The 19,418-nt window shown below is 37.6% G+C and overlaps 1 protein-coding gene across 1 annotated transcript in view; it reads right to left on the reverse strand.

Moving 5' to 3' along the window:
- Window positions 1-19,418, reverse strand: part of RLF (RLF zinc finger) — a 90,023-nt gene that overhangs the window by 56,252 nt on the left and 14,353 nt on the right. The window contains exons 2-3 of the mRNA XM_032432003.1: window positions 1,503-1,657; window positions 373-454 (exon numbers count right to left, since the gene is read on the reverse strand). Of these exons, the coding sequence (XP_032287894.1) occupies window positions 373-454; window positions 1,503-1,657 (237 nt within the window). The remainder of the gene's footprint in view (window positions 1-372; window positions 455-1,502; window positions 1,658-19,418) is intronic.

Here is a 19,418-nt window from a genome sequence, read left to right on the forward strand (position 1 = left end):
GGAAATTACTAGATAAGTGTACTTAGAATGATCCAAATACTGCTACCTTATAACCACATACAATTTTACATTTTTAATAGCTTTATTCTGTCTAAAACTTTGCTTTTGCTTTTAAACTTTGTTTCTGAGTAATGAAAACTTGTGTTGATTCCTAAGCTATATAAAGACTAACAAAACCAAATGAAAGACAAAAGCAATTTTTAACACACCCCTTCATTTGGAAGACCTCTTTCTCAAAATTTCATGAACTTAATATCAATATACAATATACTTGTTTTTCTTCCAAATTTTCCATTTCAGTTTGCTGGGAGAAATTAACTAGGTGTCTTGGATATCTAAATAGTGATCTTTTTTCAGCCCAAATCAACTCACCTGTAGAGACTGAAGGAAGAGTACCCAGACTTCACATGGCAGTTCACTTTCAGACACTGAAAGCAGTAATTCAAAACAACTCCTATAATGTAAAATAATGAAGTCAGGATATAAATGTGGTTATAAACATAATCAAATACAGTATGACAATGACACTGAATATACATTTTACATTTGTTTAGACTATTTGAAATTTGTTTCTTACTCTTTAAAATTTTCAACATAGTTATATTGGCTTTTCAACTTTAAAAAAGAGGAAAAAGAAAAACCAGGAGGCTTTATAGTTACATTGTGGCTTTAAAACATTTGGTAATAATATATTCCTTTTAGAAAAAATATTCCAAGCAGTTTAGTTTATTAGGGTATAGGAGGGTACTTGAATAGAACCGTTCTGATTCCAGAAGACAAAAACAGGAGCTCATGCTACTGTCAATTCAGCTGATAAAGAGATAAATATATGTAACTGTCATCTACGTAGGTTCTTGTCACTTGCAGAGGAAAAGAAGGATTGGGAAGGCCATTTCTTTACCTCTCACAGATTAGAAGTTATCCTTCCAAACAACCTGTAAACTAAACCAATCTAAAAACTGAATAGCTGTTGTACCTTTTCAATTTGCAGATGAAAATTACGTTAAAGGTGTAATTTTATCTGCTACTAGGCAGCCAAATATTAAAACAGCAGCTAAATTATCATGGACTCAGGGTGGTAATCTTATATATATCCTGATATTTTCTGCTAGTAAAATTATTCTTAGTTCAAATAACGTAATTGAACTGAAAAATTTCATAGTTATTTCCCCTCAAAGACCACTACAGTTTCCAGATACTCTGTTACTTATATTGATCTATACCTAAGGACAGAAAGAAAATGTATCATTCTTGGATGCTAAGCCTGAGTAAAAAGAGACTCTGGAGGCAATTAAAGATTATGTTGATTATGTTTGGCTGGAGCTTCACTTATACTTTATCTCCTGGGAACCAGAGTATGAAGACTCAGAGCAAAGGAAATTCCATTCAAAGGTATGACTTTCGGTGCTCTGAATAACGTGATGTCACAGTAAAGAGAAGTCAGGCAAACATTACAATCTAAAGTACTCAATTTTAACAGTGACTTAAGTACTTAAACTTACAGTACTAATCTGCCAAGCACTAAGAGGACATCTTCACATTCAGTAGTTAAATATGGGCGTGCACTGGCAAAGCTTTGGATGGCAAGTCGATATACCTCCAGAAGATACACCATATGTTCTGAGGCATTCTTGTTGCTTGCATATTGCAATAAGGTCTAAAAAAATAAAATTAAAGTATTAGTTAAACAATAAAAACAATAAAACAGACTGTCTTTGTTCTCAAATGCACGGTCCCTCCCCTTTTTTCTAATAAATGCATACACCTTTTATTTGCCTTTTTAGGCTCTGATTTGTTTAGAGAATTCTATTTTCGTCACTTAATGAACCGATTCTGCGGAGTTAAAGAAAAGCCAAAACTGCTCTTTTGACATGAGAATAAATCTAAGAGTAAAGCCATAAAATGTCTATAGCTGTTCTCAATAGAGGTCTGGAGTTTCGATCTCTGAAATTCAATAATGATGAGTTTCATTAATACATTAAATTGAGCCCCAACCATGTGCCAAGCACTGGGTATCCGAGAATAAGACTATGATCCCTACCTTCTACAAAAAGAGACTTATTCCTGAGTATGATCCTCAGCTCTATAACTTCATAAAATCCATTTTTCCCTGCATACACAGAACTGATTAGGCCTGATTTACACTAACCAATTTATGAAAGAATGATGTTATATTTGTATTTTTAACTAAGTTTATTTTTAAAAATTAACATGTAAGCCAAATGCCAATTTATTTGTTTATAATAAGGGATAGTCATATTACCACACAGAGTACCCCATTATCCATACTGTGGTTATCTAAGATGGTACCTGGTAGTATGAAATCTAAAACAAAGGAAAATGGAATACAATCAAGCCTGATAAACTACATCTGTCCAACACAAGGAATTTGTTCAAATGATGGTGGAAAGCTGGCTTATGTTCTCTCTGGACAATGCTAGAAAATCACTACTGAATTCTTGTTTGGGGATTCTCTAGGTTCCACAGAGTTGTACTCTCTAATATATATCTCCCTCCTAAAAACTGATTAGGTTTTGCTTATGGTCAGTTGATATATCTAGTTAGGTTACCACTTGAATTACGCATAGGCAGGATACAAGTTTTTTCCTCTACGTTCTGACTGGGTTAGTCCTAACTCTTTGATTGGGGCTACTTCTATAGGAAAGGCTTATTTTCAGAGGGTAACTTTATCTTGAGTGAATTACATGTGACTTGAATTCATTACCCCCTGCCCCTGCCCCAGAATAATTTCTTCAAAAAGTCCTAACTTCTTATCTTTAATTTTTCTGCCTGAAGCACTACAAATAGCTGTGGTAGCATTGCAGGATTCCACTGGATTTTCTGCAGCTTTAGTTTCCAAACTAACAGTCTCCATATCAATTCCGATAATTAAGAACAGTCTTGATTACTTTAAAAAAAAAAAAAAGAACCTTAAAGGAAATATATAATAAACAATTACACCATATATAGTAAAAACTGTTAGCTAACACACTGGATTATCTGGTCTTTGCACATCTGAATGATCAAGCCATTTATTTTAGTATATCAATTCAATTAAGTATCTTGCTGCCGTACCACACTTTAGAGATGTGAGCTCCTTCTATATTTTCAGAACAGCATTATGTCCTCATTTAATCAAATTCCAAATTTTAATAAAAAAACTTAATAACACAGGATCATAAAACTCACCCCATAACAATCCTTTTTGCAGCTAAATGAGTACAGAGAAGGAACACAGAATATGTGCTTATCTGTTACATAAAAATAAGAGTTCACACAATCTCTCAAGAAATTTATTAAAATCTTTGTTAGAAACAAACTCTGTTTCAGGTCAGCGAATTACTTATTGTCTGCAATGGTTAATCTAAAACCAGAGAACTTGACAAATTTATACTCAATACCAGATTTTATGCTCCCTGAGGTCAGATACTATGTGTTATCAATCTTTACAGGCCTAACAATTCTCCACCCACTTCCACCACCACAGAATATTCTCTCAAGTCTGACTAAATGTTTTCTGATCCATTCACCATTTTCTTCACTGGACAAATATTTACGGAGAGCCTACTCTAACCTATGCTAGGTGTTGGGGAAAAAGACATGGGGGGGCCTATCCTCATGGAGCTTTCTGAATGAGTCAATACAGTGTGACAGTTGAAACCACACATGCAAATTAACCAACTGCTGCCTGAAGTATACAAAGAGAAGGGCACAGTGCATAAGATGAGGTGGGTCTTGCCAAGTCCACCTTCCCACTCAGAATCTTCTGACACCAACCTAGGATCTTCTGACACAGCCATTCCATTAAGACTTCTTCAAGTTACACAATTTCAAAGATTCAATACCTCATGGGTATTTATGTTTACAGCTTGCCCTATACTGATTTATATATTCTTATATTCCTGAATCTTTTCACCCTCATGTGTTAGTCCAAATAAATAGGTCCCCTTTAACATATCCATTATGACATACTTTGAGCATGTGAAGAATCACTGGAACAATCTTCCTCACTATCACCTTTTTAAAAAAAATTCAAGATTAAGTCAAATGAATTACAGACATCCAAATTACATTCCATCAGAAGCAGTAAAGAAAAACAGAGGTCTCATTTATCTTTAGAAATTTCAATTTTAGGGGCTCCTGGGTGGCTCAGTCGTTAAGCGTCTGCCTTTGGCTCCGGTCATGGTCCCAGGGTCCTGGGATCGAGCCCCGCATCAGGCTCCCTGCTCAGTGGGAAGCCTGCTTCTCCCTCTCCCACTCCCCCTGCTTGTGTTCCCTCTCTCACTGTGTCTCAAATCTTTAAAAAAAAAGAAAGAAATTTAAATTTTAGACACCAACAAAACTGAAAGGAAAGATAAGTAATAAATAGGACTCTGGGGCGCCTGGGTGGCTCAGTCAATTAAGTGTCTGCCTTTGGCTCAGGTCATGATCTCAGGGTCCCAGGATCGAGCCCCATGTCGGGCTCCCTGTTCAGCGGGGAGTCTGCTTCTCCCTCTCCCTCTGCCCCTCCCCCCTGGCTCCTGCACACTCAAATAAATAAAATCTTTAATTTTTTTTTAAAGATTTTATTTATTTGACAGAGAGATAGAGAGCACAAGTAGGCAGAGTGGCAGGCAGAGGGAGAGGGAGAAGCAGGCTCCCCACTGAGCAGGGAGCCGGATGTGGGGCTCGATCCCAGGACCCCAGGATCATGACCTGAGCTGAAGGCAGCCGCTTAACCAACTGAGCCACCCAGGCGCCCCAAAATCTTTATTTTTTTTAAGACTTTATTTATTTATTTGAGAGAGAGAGTATGAGAGGGGAGAGAGTCAGAGGGAGAAGCAGGCTCCCCACTGAGCTGGGAGCCCGATGTGGGGCTTGATCCTGGGACTCCAGGATCATGACCTGAGCTGAAGGCAGATGCTTAACCAACTGAGCCACCCAAGTGCCCCGTCAAATAAATAAAATCTTAAAAAAAAAAAATTAAAATAAATATGACTCCCACAAGTTCATTAGGATTCTACAGAGACCAAATTAATGGCTCCTCTCTTTCAGTTAACTCATTTATTCCACAAAGGCCTTCTATGTGGCAATACTATGCTGAGTACCTGCCCTTTTAGAGCAAGGTATACTGAGAGGTCAAATACATTTATATCTTTATAGATACCATCTTTATTAATTTTAAACATTTTTACTGGGGTGCTCTCATTCATATCCCAGGCAGATTACCTCTCAAGTCTTTGTTATATACCTCAACTGCCTATTAGACATTTCCATCTGAATGTCCTCAATTCTCAAACTCAGTATGTACAAAACAAACATCTTCCCCAGCAAATATGCTCTTCCTCCTATGTTCTATCTGCCTTTTTTCATGAGCGAGAGCTAAAAAAAAAATATCTTTGACATCACTGCTCCAGAAGTTTGTTGATTCAACCTCAGAAATACCTTTTTCCTGCCCCTATACTTTATTTCTATAGCCAGTAACCCTGACCAGGCCCCCAACATAGTACTATGGACTCACCTTGACTTATACAATAGTTTACTTCTCTAGGCTAAATACCCTCCAGTTCTGTATATGTGTGTGGTTTTTTTTTTCAAGATTTTATTTATTTGAGAGAGTGAGCAAGCGAGAGAGCACAAGCAGCAGGGGAGGAGCAGAGGGACAGGGGGAAGCAGACTCCCCGCTGAGCAGGGAGCCCAACATAGGGTTGTGGGGCTCGGTCCCAGGACTCCAGGATCATGACCAAGCTGAAGGCAGACACTCAACTGACTGAGCCACCCAGGCGCCCCTCTGTATATGTGTTATAATCAGAACATATTTGTACATTAAAAAAAAAAGTAATGCACAAGAAAAAACGTAGAAGGAACTCAACTAAAATGCTAATATGGCTAGCACTGGGATAGTAGTAGCATTATGAACAATTTTGTGTCTTTATATTTTTCTGCACTTCCCAAAGTTTAATGAACATTACTAGGTTTACGATTAGGAGGAAAAAAAAAAAATCTCCCCTCATCCGAATTTTTTTTCCTAAGAGATTTTATTTACTTATTTGAGAGACAGAGTGAGCACAAGCGGGTGAGGAGCAGAGGGAGAGGGAGAAGCAGACTCCCTGCTGAGCAGGGAGCCTGGTGTAGGGCTCATCCCAGGACTCTGGGATCATGACTTGAGCCGAAGGCAGATGTTTAACAGACTGAGCCACCCAGGCGCCCCTCCCCTCATCTGAATTCTTTCTATATTCCTCACTGCATGGTTTCAAAGAGATTGGCGGCATCCTCTTTTCTAAAACTATCAAAGAGGGAGCATTTCTTTTTTCTTAAGTTTATTTATTTAAAGTAATCTCTACACCCAACTTCCTCAAACTCATGACCCCAAGATCAAGAGTTGCATGCTCTTCCAACTGAACCAGCCAGGAGCCCCAAAGAGGGAGCATTTTATAGAATGGTCATATTTTATGTAGAGATGTATCGCAATTTAAAACTCAAAAGGTGGGGCACCTCGGTGACTCAGTCAGTTAAGCGAAGTATCCAACTCTTGATTTCAGTTCAGGTTGTAATCTCAGGGTCTTGGGATTGAGCTCTGGGTAGGGCTCCACACTCAGCAGGAAGTCTGAGATTCTCTCCCTCTCCCTCTGCTCCTCCCCCTGCTCTCACGCATGTGTGTGCATGCTCTCTCTCAAATAAATAAATCTTTTAAAAAATGCCATTAAAAAATAATAATAATAAGTAAAACTCAAATGGTTCAAGACTAATATTCCCAATGGAATATTCATAGTATTTTTAAGCACATGGTATAAGCTAGGCATTCTCCTAGGAGCTTTACATGCTACTAACACAAGTTACAACAACCCTGTGAACTAGGTGACTTATCACCAGCCCATTTCAAAAATGAGGAAACAAAGGGGCACCTGGCTGGCTCAGTTGGTAGAGCATGCAAGTCTTGATCTCGGGGTTTTAAGTTCAAGCTCCACGTTGGGTGTAGACATTACTTAAAAATAAAATCTTTTTCTTAATTTTTTTTTTTTTAAAGATTTTATTTATTTGACAGAGAGACAGAGCGGCAGGCAGAGGGAGAGGGAGAGGGAGAAGCAGGCTCTCGCTGAGCAGGGAGCCCGACGCGGGGCTCAATCCCAGGACCCCGGGATCATGAGCTGAGCCGAAGGCAGCTGCTTAACCGACTGAGCCACCCCAGGCACCCCTAAAAGCTTTTTTTTTTTAATGAAAAAACAAAGACACAGAGAGATTAAGTTATTTGCCCAGTCACCCAGTAGGTAACTGCTGGATTCAGGATTTAAATTTGAATTCAGGGTCATTTGGCTCCAGAGCCCACACTTCATTGCTTTGCTTCAGGTCTTCTCAGAATGCACAATTCTACAACTATTTTAAGTGTGCTTTTAAATTCTGCTTTTTTCCCCTTCGCACTATCTTTAATATTTTGCAGCAAGCAGAATCATTAAAGTGACGGCTTCTGGGAAGGTTCTGCGGCAATGGTGCTGATTGACACCCCACATGCTGGTGGTTCACAAAGAAATGAAAAAAGGTATCTGGTATTTATCATTAAAGCTACATGTCCTATGGCAAAAGGAAATTATGTCACTTTTAATAATAGAAGAGGATTTGCATTTTTCAAATTTTGCACATAAAGCGAGAAACCTTACTGATTTTAATTTCTCAACACATCAAAAGTCCCAGAATTAAATATATTTGAGTAAAATGTGACCACACCATGACAAACAGGCTTCCAGCAAGACTAAGTTCGGTTTCTGAAATATGGGTCAAGTTTGAATAAGCAAAAGTAAGAGGAACAGGACTCCAAATAGCAATGTTGAACAAAGTCAGAAATGACTAAAACAAATGGGGTCTAATGGTGACAAGACTTAACATCATTCAGTGAGGAAACACTGGAGGTTTCCCATGAAGAGACTAAGCCTGGTGTGAGATGAAAAAGAAGGCGAGGAAAATGGCTGGCTGCTCACACACAGAAGGTGGCTAAAGTCAACTAAAACCTTTAAGTCTTTCACATATGTTGCTATTGGGCCCCACCTCACACTTTCCATACTGGTTATAGTTGGTTTTTTAAACCCAGAAACATGACTTATTACTCTATTGTACTTACCTAATTCATCCATCCTGATTAAATTTCACTGGATTCAGTCCATCATCTCAGCCTACCAAGATTATTTTTAGATACTGATTCTGCCATAAGATTTAACTACACTTTCTTACATCATTTCATTTTGAATTCTAACAGAATTTTATTGTTCTGTCATAAAACTAGTATCACTTACTGTTTAAAAAATAGAGAGATGGAGAAGTAGAAATAAAAATATCAAGAATCCATACTACCATCCAGGTAACAGACCACTGTTAACAGATAATATTAAGTTTGAGAGGTTTTTATAATGCCTAAATAGAAGCATTTTAGTGGAATTATACTACACATTATTTTGTAAAATTTTCTCCAACCTCAGTATGTTATAGCTGCACAGCCTTGTATGTGCACCACAATTTATTACCGAATTCTCTGTTTCTGGACATCATGGTTTTAACTTTGCATTATTATAATGTTGAAAGCACTGCTCTAACTTCTTCCATGTATCCATGACAATTTTCTCAGAATAATATCCTATGAATGGAATTGCTGGGTCAAAGGATGCATTATTTTTAAGGCTTCACATAGTGCCAAATTCTGCTCCAGAAAATGTTCCAATTTACATTCCTATTATTAGTATTAAGACTGTGACAGATTGGAAGCTGTCAAAATTATTGTATATTACAATCTAAATACAATTTTTTGAGCATCAACTTGATAGGGGAAATACAATTATTGTGTTTATTCAACTTACAATCCTTACTGGTGAAGTTGAGTAAAATTTTCATATATTTCTTTTATGAGATCATCTTAAAAATTACCATAGCATCTATAAGGTATCTTCATCTGAATTATCAATAACAGTAAGGAAGAGAGCTTGGATGAGGACAGCTCCAAAAGTTAACTTTAATCTTCCAAAAAAAATCAAAGAGGAAGAAACACTCTCTAATTCATTCTATGAAGCCAGCATTATTCTGATACCAAAGCCAGAAAAAGACTACAAAAAACTACATAGCAATATCCCTTAGAAGCACTGATTTTAAAAAAATCAACAAAATACTAGTAAACTAATATCAATGGCATATTAAAATAGATTAGATACCATGACGAAGTGGGATTTATTCCTAGAATGCAGGGATGGTTCAGTGCATGAAAATCAATCAATGTAAACTACATTAACAGAATAAAGGGAAAAACCCACACAAGATCACTTCAATTAATGCAGAAAGGGCATTTGAAAAATTCAACAACTTTTCAAGATAAAAAACAGTCAACAAACAAGGAATAGAAGAAAACTATCTCAACATAATATAGATCCTTAGATGAAAAACCCACAGCTATCATTTTACTCAATGGTGAGACTGAAAGCTTTTCCTTTAAGATCGGGGAAAAAAGGGATGGCCTGGATGGCTCAGTCGGTTAAGCATCTGCGTTCGGCTCAGGTCATGATCCCAGGGTCCTGGGATCGAGTCCCACATTGGGCTCCTTGCTCAGTGGGGAGCCTACTTCTCCCTCTGCCTGCCGCTCCCCCTGCTTGTGCTCTCTCTCTGACAAATAAATAAAATCTTAAAAAAAAAAATGCCCACGGGGGCGCCTGGGTGGCTCAGTCGTTAAGCGTCTGCCTTCAGCTCAGGTCATGATCCCAGGGTCCTGGGATCAAGCCCCACATCGGGCTCCATGCTCCGCAGGAAGCCTGCTTCTCCCTCTCTCACTCCCACTGCTTGTGTTCCCTCTCTCACTGTGTCTGTCTCTGTCAAATAAATAAATAAAATCTTAAAAAAAAAAAAATGCCCACTTTCATCACTTCTATTCAACGCAATACTGGAAGTCCTAGTGAGAGCAATTAGGCAAGAAAAAGAAACAAAAGGCACCCAAATTTGACAGAAAGTAGAAGTACCACTGCTTGCAAATAACATGATCGTATATGTAGAAAATGATAAAGATTCCACATTAAAAATAAACAATGAGAATAAACAAATTCAGCAAACTTGCAGGATACAAAATCAACACACAAAAATCAGCTGATTTTTATACACTAACAATGAATAATCTGAAAAGGAAGTACTATTCCATTTATAGTAACATCAAAAATATAGTTAGGAATAAACTTAACCAAAGAGACTTGCACACTGAAAACCACAAAACTGCTGAAAGAAATGAAAGAAGACACAAATAAATGGAAAGACATGACATGGAAATGTTCACAGACTGGAAGACTTACTATTGTTAAGATGCCAATACAACCCAAAGCAATCTACAGATTCAATGCAATCCCTATCAAAATCTCAATCACTTTTTTTTTGCAGAAATAGAAAAATCCATCCCAAAATTGTTATGGAATCTCAAGGGACCCTGAATTGCCAAAACAATCTTGAAAAGAAGAACAAAGTTATAGATCTCACATTTCCTGATTTCAAAATTTACTACAAAGCCACATTAATCAAAGCAGTGTATACTGGCATGAAGACAGACATACAGACCAATGGAATAGAGAGCCCAGAAATAAATCCTTACATGTACGGTGAGTTTCCACAAGGGTGTCAATACCGCTCAATGAGAGAAAGGACAGTCTTCTCAATAAACAGTGTTGAGAAAACTAGGTACCCATATACAAAAGAATTAATTAGACTCTTACCCTAGACCATATACAAAAATTAACTCAATACAGATGTAAGAGCTAAAAACTCTTAGAAGAAAACAGGGGAAAAGCTTCATGACATTGGACTTGACAATGATTTATTGAGTAAGATATCAAAGCATGGGTGACAAAAGTAAAAAACAAATTGGACTATATCAAAATTTAAAACTTTTATACATCAAAGGACACTATCAACATGCTAAAAAGGCAATCCAAAGAACAGGAGAAAATATTTGCACATCATGTATTTGCTAAGGGATTGATATCCAAGATATATAAAGCAGCCTTAAAATTCAACAATAAAAAATCAAACAACCCAACTAAAAATGGGCAAAGGATTTGAATAGGCATTTCTCCAAAGAAGATACACAAATGGCCAAAAAGCACATAAAAACATGTTTAACATCACTAATTAAGAAATGCAAATCGGGGGTGGCACATCTGGGTGGCTCAGTCAGCTGAGTGCCTGACTCATGATTTCAGCTCAGGTCATGATCTCATGGGTCATGAGATCGAGCCCTGCATTGGGCTTCACACTCAGCGGGGCAGTCTGCTTCAGATTCTCTCTCTCTCTCCCCCCACCCCTCCTCCTGCTCATGCTCACTCACACTCTCTCTCACTAAAATAAATAAATAAATCTTTAAAAACAAATTAGAAGAAGAAATGCAAATCAGGGACACCTGGGCAGCTCAGTCGGTTAAGCGTCCCAACTCTCGGTTTTGGCGCAGGTCATGATCTCAGGGTCATGAGATTGAGCCCTGAATCGGCTCCATGCTCAGTGCTGAGTCTCCTTGAGATGCTCTTTCTCCCTCTCCCTCTGTCCTTCCCCCACACTTGTGCTCTCTCTCTGAATAAATAAATAAAATCTTAAAAAAAATGCAAATCAAAATCACAATGAGATAACCACTTCATACCCATTAGGATGCTTATTATCAAACAACAAAACAAACCAAAAACAGAAAATAACAAGCACTGGCAAGGAAATGGAGAACGTGGAACACTTGTGTGTTGCCGGTGGGAATGTCAAATGGTGCAGCCACTGTGGAAAATGTCATGGTGGTTCCTCCAAAAATTAAAACAACTACCATATGATCCAGTATCCACTTTTGGATATATATCCAAAACAATCAAAAGCAGGGATGTGATGAGGTATTTGTACCCATGTTCATCGCAGCACTATTTACAATAGCCAAAAGGTGGAAGCAACCCAAGAATCCATCAACAAATCGTAGTATGAACATACAATGGAATATTATTCAGCCTTAAAAATGAAAGGAAACTTGGGACACCTGGGTGGCTCAGTCGGTTAAGTTTCTGACTCTTGGTTTCAGCTCAGGTTATGATCTCAGGGTTGTGAGACTGAGCCCCGCGTTGGGCTCTGTCTGCGCTCAGGGCAGAATCTGCTTGAGTTTCTCTCTCCCTCTGCTTCTGTTCCTACCCCCACTCTCTCTAAGATAAATCTTTTTTAAAAAAGGAAATTTGAGGGACGCCTGCGTGGCTCAGTTGCTTAAGTGTCTGCCTTGGGCTCAAGCCATGATCCCAGGGTCCTGGGATCAAGTCCCACATTGGGCTCTTTGCCTAGCGGGGAGCCTGCTTCTCCCTCTGCCTGCTCTGCCTGCCACTCCCCCTGCTTGTGCTCTCTCTCTCTCTCTCTGACAAATAAATAAATAAATAAAATCTTAAAAAGAAAAAAAAAGGAAATTTGACACATGCTACAACATGGATGAATCTTGAAGACACTGTGCTAAGTAAAATTAGCAAATCACAAAAAGACAAATAATGTATGTTTCCACTCATATGCGGTACCACAGTCAAATTCTTAGAGACAGAAAGAAGTATGGTTGTTAGAGGCTGGATAGAGGGAGGAATGGGGAATTAGTGTCTAACGGCTTCAGAGTTTTGGTTTGGGAAGATGAAAATGTTCTGGATATGAATGGTGGTGATGGTCTCATATCAATGGAATATACTTAACACCAGTGAATGTATACTTAAAAATGCTTAAAATGGTAAATCTTATATTATACACACTTCACTACAATTTAAAAAGCACCCCAAAAAAGAGTCAACTTTACGTCTTGAGATTTTCGATTAGCAACTTTCAAGAAACCTAAGTGGGTGAGCATGCAACAGGAAGATGGTGAGAAGGAGAGGATAAATTCAAACATCCCCCATTTCTGCTTTAGTGCATTATTATTAATAAAAGGATTGATCTAGAATACTTTTTAAGTTTGGAGATTTTAAAATCCAAGCTTTATCACACTGGTGAAAAGTATTACAATTCAGACGTAGCTGTGTAAAATAGTGAAATAATATGCCCTGTGGCTGTGCATTCAAACCTCTTACCCTCATCATTTGCCAGCTAACCTCTCTGGGTCTTGATTACTTTAAAATCAGTCAACTGAAACTGAGTATTCATTTTGCCCTAGACATTGTACAATACAGCTTTTAATAAAAGATTACAGTAAAAAAGAAAAAGACGTAACAAAATTTATCATCTTAACCATTTTTAAAAGTACAGTTCTGTGGCATGATGTATATTTATGTTGTTGTGCTACCATTACCAACATCCATCCATAGAATTCTTTTCACCTTGCAAAACTGAAACTGAACCTATTAAACAATAACTCCCTATTACTCCCTCCCTTCAGTCCCCTGGCAACCACCATCCTACTTCCTATCTCTATGTGCAATATTGCTTTCATATTATATTTTCTGTTCAAAAAAGCAACACAAGAGTAGGATAATGGCATCAGGGTAGACAAATAGATCAGTGAACAGAAGAGAATCCAGAAATACACCTACATACATATGGCTAATTGATTTTCAACAAGGTGCAAAGGCAATTTCTTAATTCAATGAGAAAGCAGTCTTTTCAACAAAAGATATGGAACATTTAGATATTCATTTTAAAAACACAAAAAACTTCCATCCATGCCTCATACAATACACAAAAATTAGCTCCAAATGGATCATAGATCGAAATGTAAAACCTCAAACAAAGTTCTGGAAAAGAACAGAAGAAAATCTTTGTAGTCTTGAGACAGGCAGATTTCTTATATATAACATGAAAAACATGATTCATAAAAAAGAAAGTTGATAGATAGAACTTTATCAAAATTAAGAACTTGTGTTCTCCAAGAGATACTGTTAAGAGAATAAAAAGAAAAGCCACAGCCTAGGAGAGTATTTTTGCAAAGAACATATTCGATTCCATTTTTTCCCCTGACCCATCAACTCTGTGTTATAGAAGGGATCAACTTAATAGAAATTAACCATGGCTTGGCTGCTCCTGTGCCCACCTAGTTATGTAGGACTTTTCTTTCCTGTCTTACCCAGTATTTCCTAGTAGTTCTTGACAGTATCTCACATGAGTTCACCAACACTTCTGTCCAGAATGTGTGACACCCACCTCAGTTTATCCTTGTGATTTGCTCCCTATAAGCAGGTACACAGCACCTCAGGCTTTCCCTGTTGGCCACATCACTACAATGAAATCTGTGTCATGGCCAAGGATGTTCCCTCCAGAGAGTCCCAAGTGAACCAGAGTCAGAATGTATATAACTTAGAAGTGATACAAATCACCATCCCCATTCTGCCCACTCTTTGCCATCTAAAGCAAAAAAAAAAAAAACCCCCCCCCCCACACACATACACACACACACACACACACACACACATCTGATGAAGGGTTTATGTCCAGAAACAGACCCCCACACACACCTCTCTCAAACCTCAACAACAAGAAAACAAACAATCCATTTTTTTAATGGGCAAAGATATTTCACCAAAAAAGATATAAGGATGGCAAATAAGCACATGAAAAAGTACTCAACATAGTAAGTCATTAGTGGGGCACCTGGGTGGCCCAATCAGTTAAGCATCCAACTCTTGACTTCAGCTCAGGTCATGATCTCAAGGTCGCGAGATCAAGCCATGTTAGGCTCCACACTCAATGGGGAGTCTGCTGAAGATTCTCTCCCTCCCATTCCCTCTCGCTCTGCCCCTTTCCCCACTCACACATCCACGCATGGGTTATCTCTCTCTCTCAAAAATAAATAAATAAATCTTAAAAAAAAAAAATGAGGGCCTGGATGGTTAGTTAAGCATCTCCCTCTCTCTCTGCCCGGCCCCTGCCCTATGCTCTCTCAAATGAATAAATAAATCTTTAAATAAAATAAAAATGTCATTAGGGAAATGTAAATTAGAACCACAAAGAGCTACCACTAATTCTAGAATGGCTAAAATGAAAAAGAGTGGCCACACCAAGTGTTGATCAGGAGGTGGAAAACTAGAACTCTCACACATTGTTGGTGGGAATGTAAAATGATACAACTACTCTGAAAAACCTGTCATGTGATCCAGCCATTCCACTTAGGTATTTACCCAAGAGAAAGCATTTGTCCACACAAAGACTCATACATAAATGTTCACAGCTACTTTATTTGTAATAGCCAAAAACTAGAAATAAGCCAAATGTCTATCAACAGGTGAATGAGCAAATCATGACAGAACCATACAATACCCAGCAAGAAAACATATTAACTAGTAATATAAACTTGAATTTCAAAATAATTATACTAAGTGAAAGAAGCCAAAGACACTGCAGAGTTTTATTTATATAAAATTCTTAAAAATGCAATCTAACCTATAGAGACAGAAAGCAGATCAATAGTTGAGTGATGGTGGCAAGATGGTAGGGAAAGAGGAAATGCAATGGAGTGAGAAGGAACTTCTAGGGGTGATGGATATACTCATTATCTTGATTATGGTGATGATTTCATGGGTGTTTGGATATGCCAAAGCTTATCAAATTGAACATTTTAACTACGAGCAGTTTATTGTATGTCAATTATAATTCAACAACGCTGGGTTTTTTTTAAGATTTTATTTATTTCACAGAGAGACAGCGAGAGAGGGAACACAAGCAGGGGGAGGGGGGAGGGAGAAGCAGGCTTCCCGCTGAGCAGGGAGCCCAATGTGGGGCTTGATCCCAGGACCCTGGGATCATGACCTGAGCTGAAGGCAGACGCTTAATGACTGAGCCACCCAGGTACCCCGAACAACACTGTTTTTAAAAAACATAAGGGCCACAGGGCGCCTGGCTGGCTCAGTCGGTGGAATGTGTGACTCTTGATCTCAGGGTTGTAAGTTCGAGCCCCACATTGGGCGTAGAGATCCACACCCAATGTGGGGCTTGAACTCACGACCCCGAGATCAAGACCTAAGCTGAGATCAAGAGTGGGACACTTAATTGACTAAACCAACTAGGTGCACCAAAAATAAAATGAAGACATATGGGCCAAAAGTACACAAAATCATAAAAGGAATTTAAATAAATTTTTTTTTCAACTGTCAGATTTATAATTTTTACTGCAAAAAATAGAAAACTTTGGTGCATAAATATAAAAAATGAAACGATAAACTGGAGAGAAGATAACCCTAAGGTATATGACCAGCAAAAGATTTATGTCTAACATACATAATTTCATAAAAACTGTAAAGAAGAAGTTGGGGTAAAAAAAAAAAAAGAAAGAAAAAGTCAGGGATCCTCGGTGGCTCAGGTGGTTAAGTGGCCAACTCTTGATTTCGGCTTAGGTCATGATCTCAGAGTCGTGAAACTGAGCCCTACATTGGTCTCCGCGCTCTGCTTGTCCCTCTCCCTCCCTGCACTTGTGTGCGCTCTCTGTCTCTCTCACAAAAAAATAAATAAAATCTTAAAAAAAAAAAAAAGGTAAAGAAAAAGACAAATAAGGGGTGCCTAGTTGGCTCAGTCAGTTTAGCATGCAAATCTTGATCTTGGGGTTCTGAGTTCAAGCCCCATGTTGGGTGTGGAGATTACTTAAAAATAAAATCTTAGATAAAATACAATGGCAAATAACCCAACTAAAAGATAATCAAAAGCAATTCACAGAAGAGGAAATATGAATAGCAATAAATATAACTAAACGGGTAACTCCTTACAAGTAAACAGGAAAAAAAATTAAAACCACAATGAGATACCGCAGTCCACCCACGCGAATGGCTAAAATTTAACTACACTGAGTATTGGCAAGAATGTGGGGCAATGTTAACTTTCATACACTGGTAACTGGCATAAACTGCTACAGATACTTCGGAGAATAACTTGGCAGTATTTATTATAGTTGAAGGCAGGCCTATATATGAACCCAGAAACTCCACTTTAAGCATATACCCTGAAGAGATTTTTGTACCCATGTATCAAGATATATTGGAAAGATGTCCACCCCAACAGTTAATGTAAATAAATGCCTCTAAATCCATTAATAAAAGAATGGACAAATGAATTATAATATATTTACATAATAAGACACTACACGCCACTGAACAACGAATGTGCCAAAGCTACACATACCAATATAGATAAATCTTAGAAACATTATGTTGAATTTATTTTTCCATTATGTTGAACTTAAAAAGCTTCTGAAGAATACATATAGTACAGCATTTAAGTAAAGCTGAAAAATACATAAAATACTACAGACTGTATTAAAATGCACAAATGCTAAGTAAAGAGATGCAGGAGAATGATTAAATACCAAAATCAGGATGGTGGTGGGAGATAAAAGAATCTGTGAAAGGGTACATAGGTAGCTTCATCATTTAATTTCTTAGGTCATGTTCATTTTATACACTCTTTACTGCTTTGTATGTTGGAGGTATTTGACTTTTAACATATGCTTCAAAGTTCTGAGCAAAACTGGTTTTCAACCTAGATTCTTACACCAAGCCTAACACAAACAAGAGACAGGAGAGATCTCAGAAAGCTATCAGAGGGTATTCCTTCAGACCCAAAGTAAAGGAGTAAAAGGAGAAAAAGACTCAAGGGCTAGGGAAACAGAGAGGAGGGAGAGAAGCAAAGACAAGTACTGAAACAACAGCTGATAAAATGAAAATTAATTTAAAAGGGTTAACAGGTGGGGCACCTGGCTGGCTCAGTCGGTTGAGAATACAACTCCTGATCTTGGGGTTGTAAGTTTGAGCCCCTTGCTGGGTGTAGAGATTACTTAAAAATATTTTTTTAAATAAAATAAAAATAAAAGGGTAACAGGTTAAGTACAAACCATATAAAAATACAAGAAACAAAGTGAATGTCCCACTAATTCATGCAACACATTAACACTTTAGTAATTCTTTCAAAACTTTTTCGATACATCACTGCTTTATATCTTGGATATCCTTTTATACTAATACATATAGCACTACCTTATCATCTGTTTAAATTTTATTTGAAAAAATACTGAAATACAACAAAAGAGTAAAATTCACCTGCAATCCTACCACTTTAAAATTCTGTATGCAATAAAGAGGTGAAAAATCACACTTGTATTCCACCTAATTCCACTCCCAATTCCCCACCTCCAAATAACCCCTATAAATAATTTGGTACAAATGCCTTAGGTACATAAACAAAAGCTTTCCAATTCTTTGTAATAATCTCCTGGACTCAAATATCTTATGGTTTGGGAACGTTCAAAGGGTACTTATTTTTTGGCATTTCCAAACCTAAAATATGAAAGATTTCTGGCATTCCTACCTCCCTTAAATTAGTAAGGTCTTCCCTTCTTAACTGTATACTTGCTTCCAATTTTTTAGTTTGGCAACCAAGACCAATGAAGCTGACTATAGAAAAGTGGCATGGAAAATCATTTCTTTATAATCTATACCAATTGGAAAAGAACAATAATGTTTATTCAAAACCATTTATGTTAGACCTCAAAATTATTACGCAATCATTAAGCATGGAATTGTCTCACTTACGCTCCTCTTACCTAAGGACAAACTAATTTGAAGGTGGATAAATAATCAAACACTGACTACGGCTCTATTGTATCAATAAGCAAAGATAACATAAAAATTGTTTAATGTTTATCTTCTCCACTAGACAATAAACTAGGAAGGCAAGAACCACACACATCTGTTTTTTCATCATTGTAGACCAGAACCCAGCATACTGAGTAGTATATAGCAGGTATTCTGTAATTACTTGCTTTTGATGCTTTGTACTATTATTAAAGGATTTGCTAACTTATTTTTGAAGTTTGATTAAGACAGTTTTTCAGATACATATCTTTGATGAGAGTAAAATACAACTGTATACTAAAATTCGGGGGTGCCTGGGTGGCTCAGTGTAGGTGAAGTGTCTGCCGTCAGCTCAGGTCATGATCCTGGGGTCCTGGGATTGAGCCCCATGTCAGGTTCCCTGCTCAGCAGGGAGTCTGCTTCTCCTTCTCCCTCTGCCCCTCCCCCCGTTTATGCATTCTCTCTCTCTCAAATAAATAAAATCTTTTTAAAAAGTTCTAAATAAATAAAAATAAATAAATAAATAAAACAAATTCAACTTATTTGGTTCCAGATTCTCACTGCTTCATTCAAATCCTATAAAGGAGAGCAGCATAATGTTGACCAAACTGCACTTCTGGGAATTTTTAAAAGGAAATGGTTAGATCCTATTTTTTAGGTGGGTGTTCACATCAGATTAATGATGCACTAGCCATGAATTTTGTTTGGTGGCAAATAAATATGTCAATGTTCAGAATTTTACTGATATTATATTTTGATCCTCAGCCTACATCTTTTCCCCTTAAAAGTTTTAAGCTGGAAAGGGAGTGAACAAGATAACTTCTAAAGTTCTTCCCTCAAACATATGATTATGAAAACATGACCACCTTTTACCCAGGGACTCAAACCCAA

This window comes from Phoca vitulina, unplaced genomic scaffold, assembly GCF_004348235.1.
Source record: "Phoca vitulina isolate PV1807 unplaced genomic scaffold, GSC_HSeal_1.0 scaffold2, whole genome shotgun sequence".
NCBI lineage: Eukaryota > Metazoa > Chordata > Mammalia > Carnivora > Phocidae > Phoca > Phoca vitulina.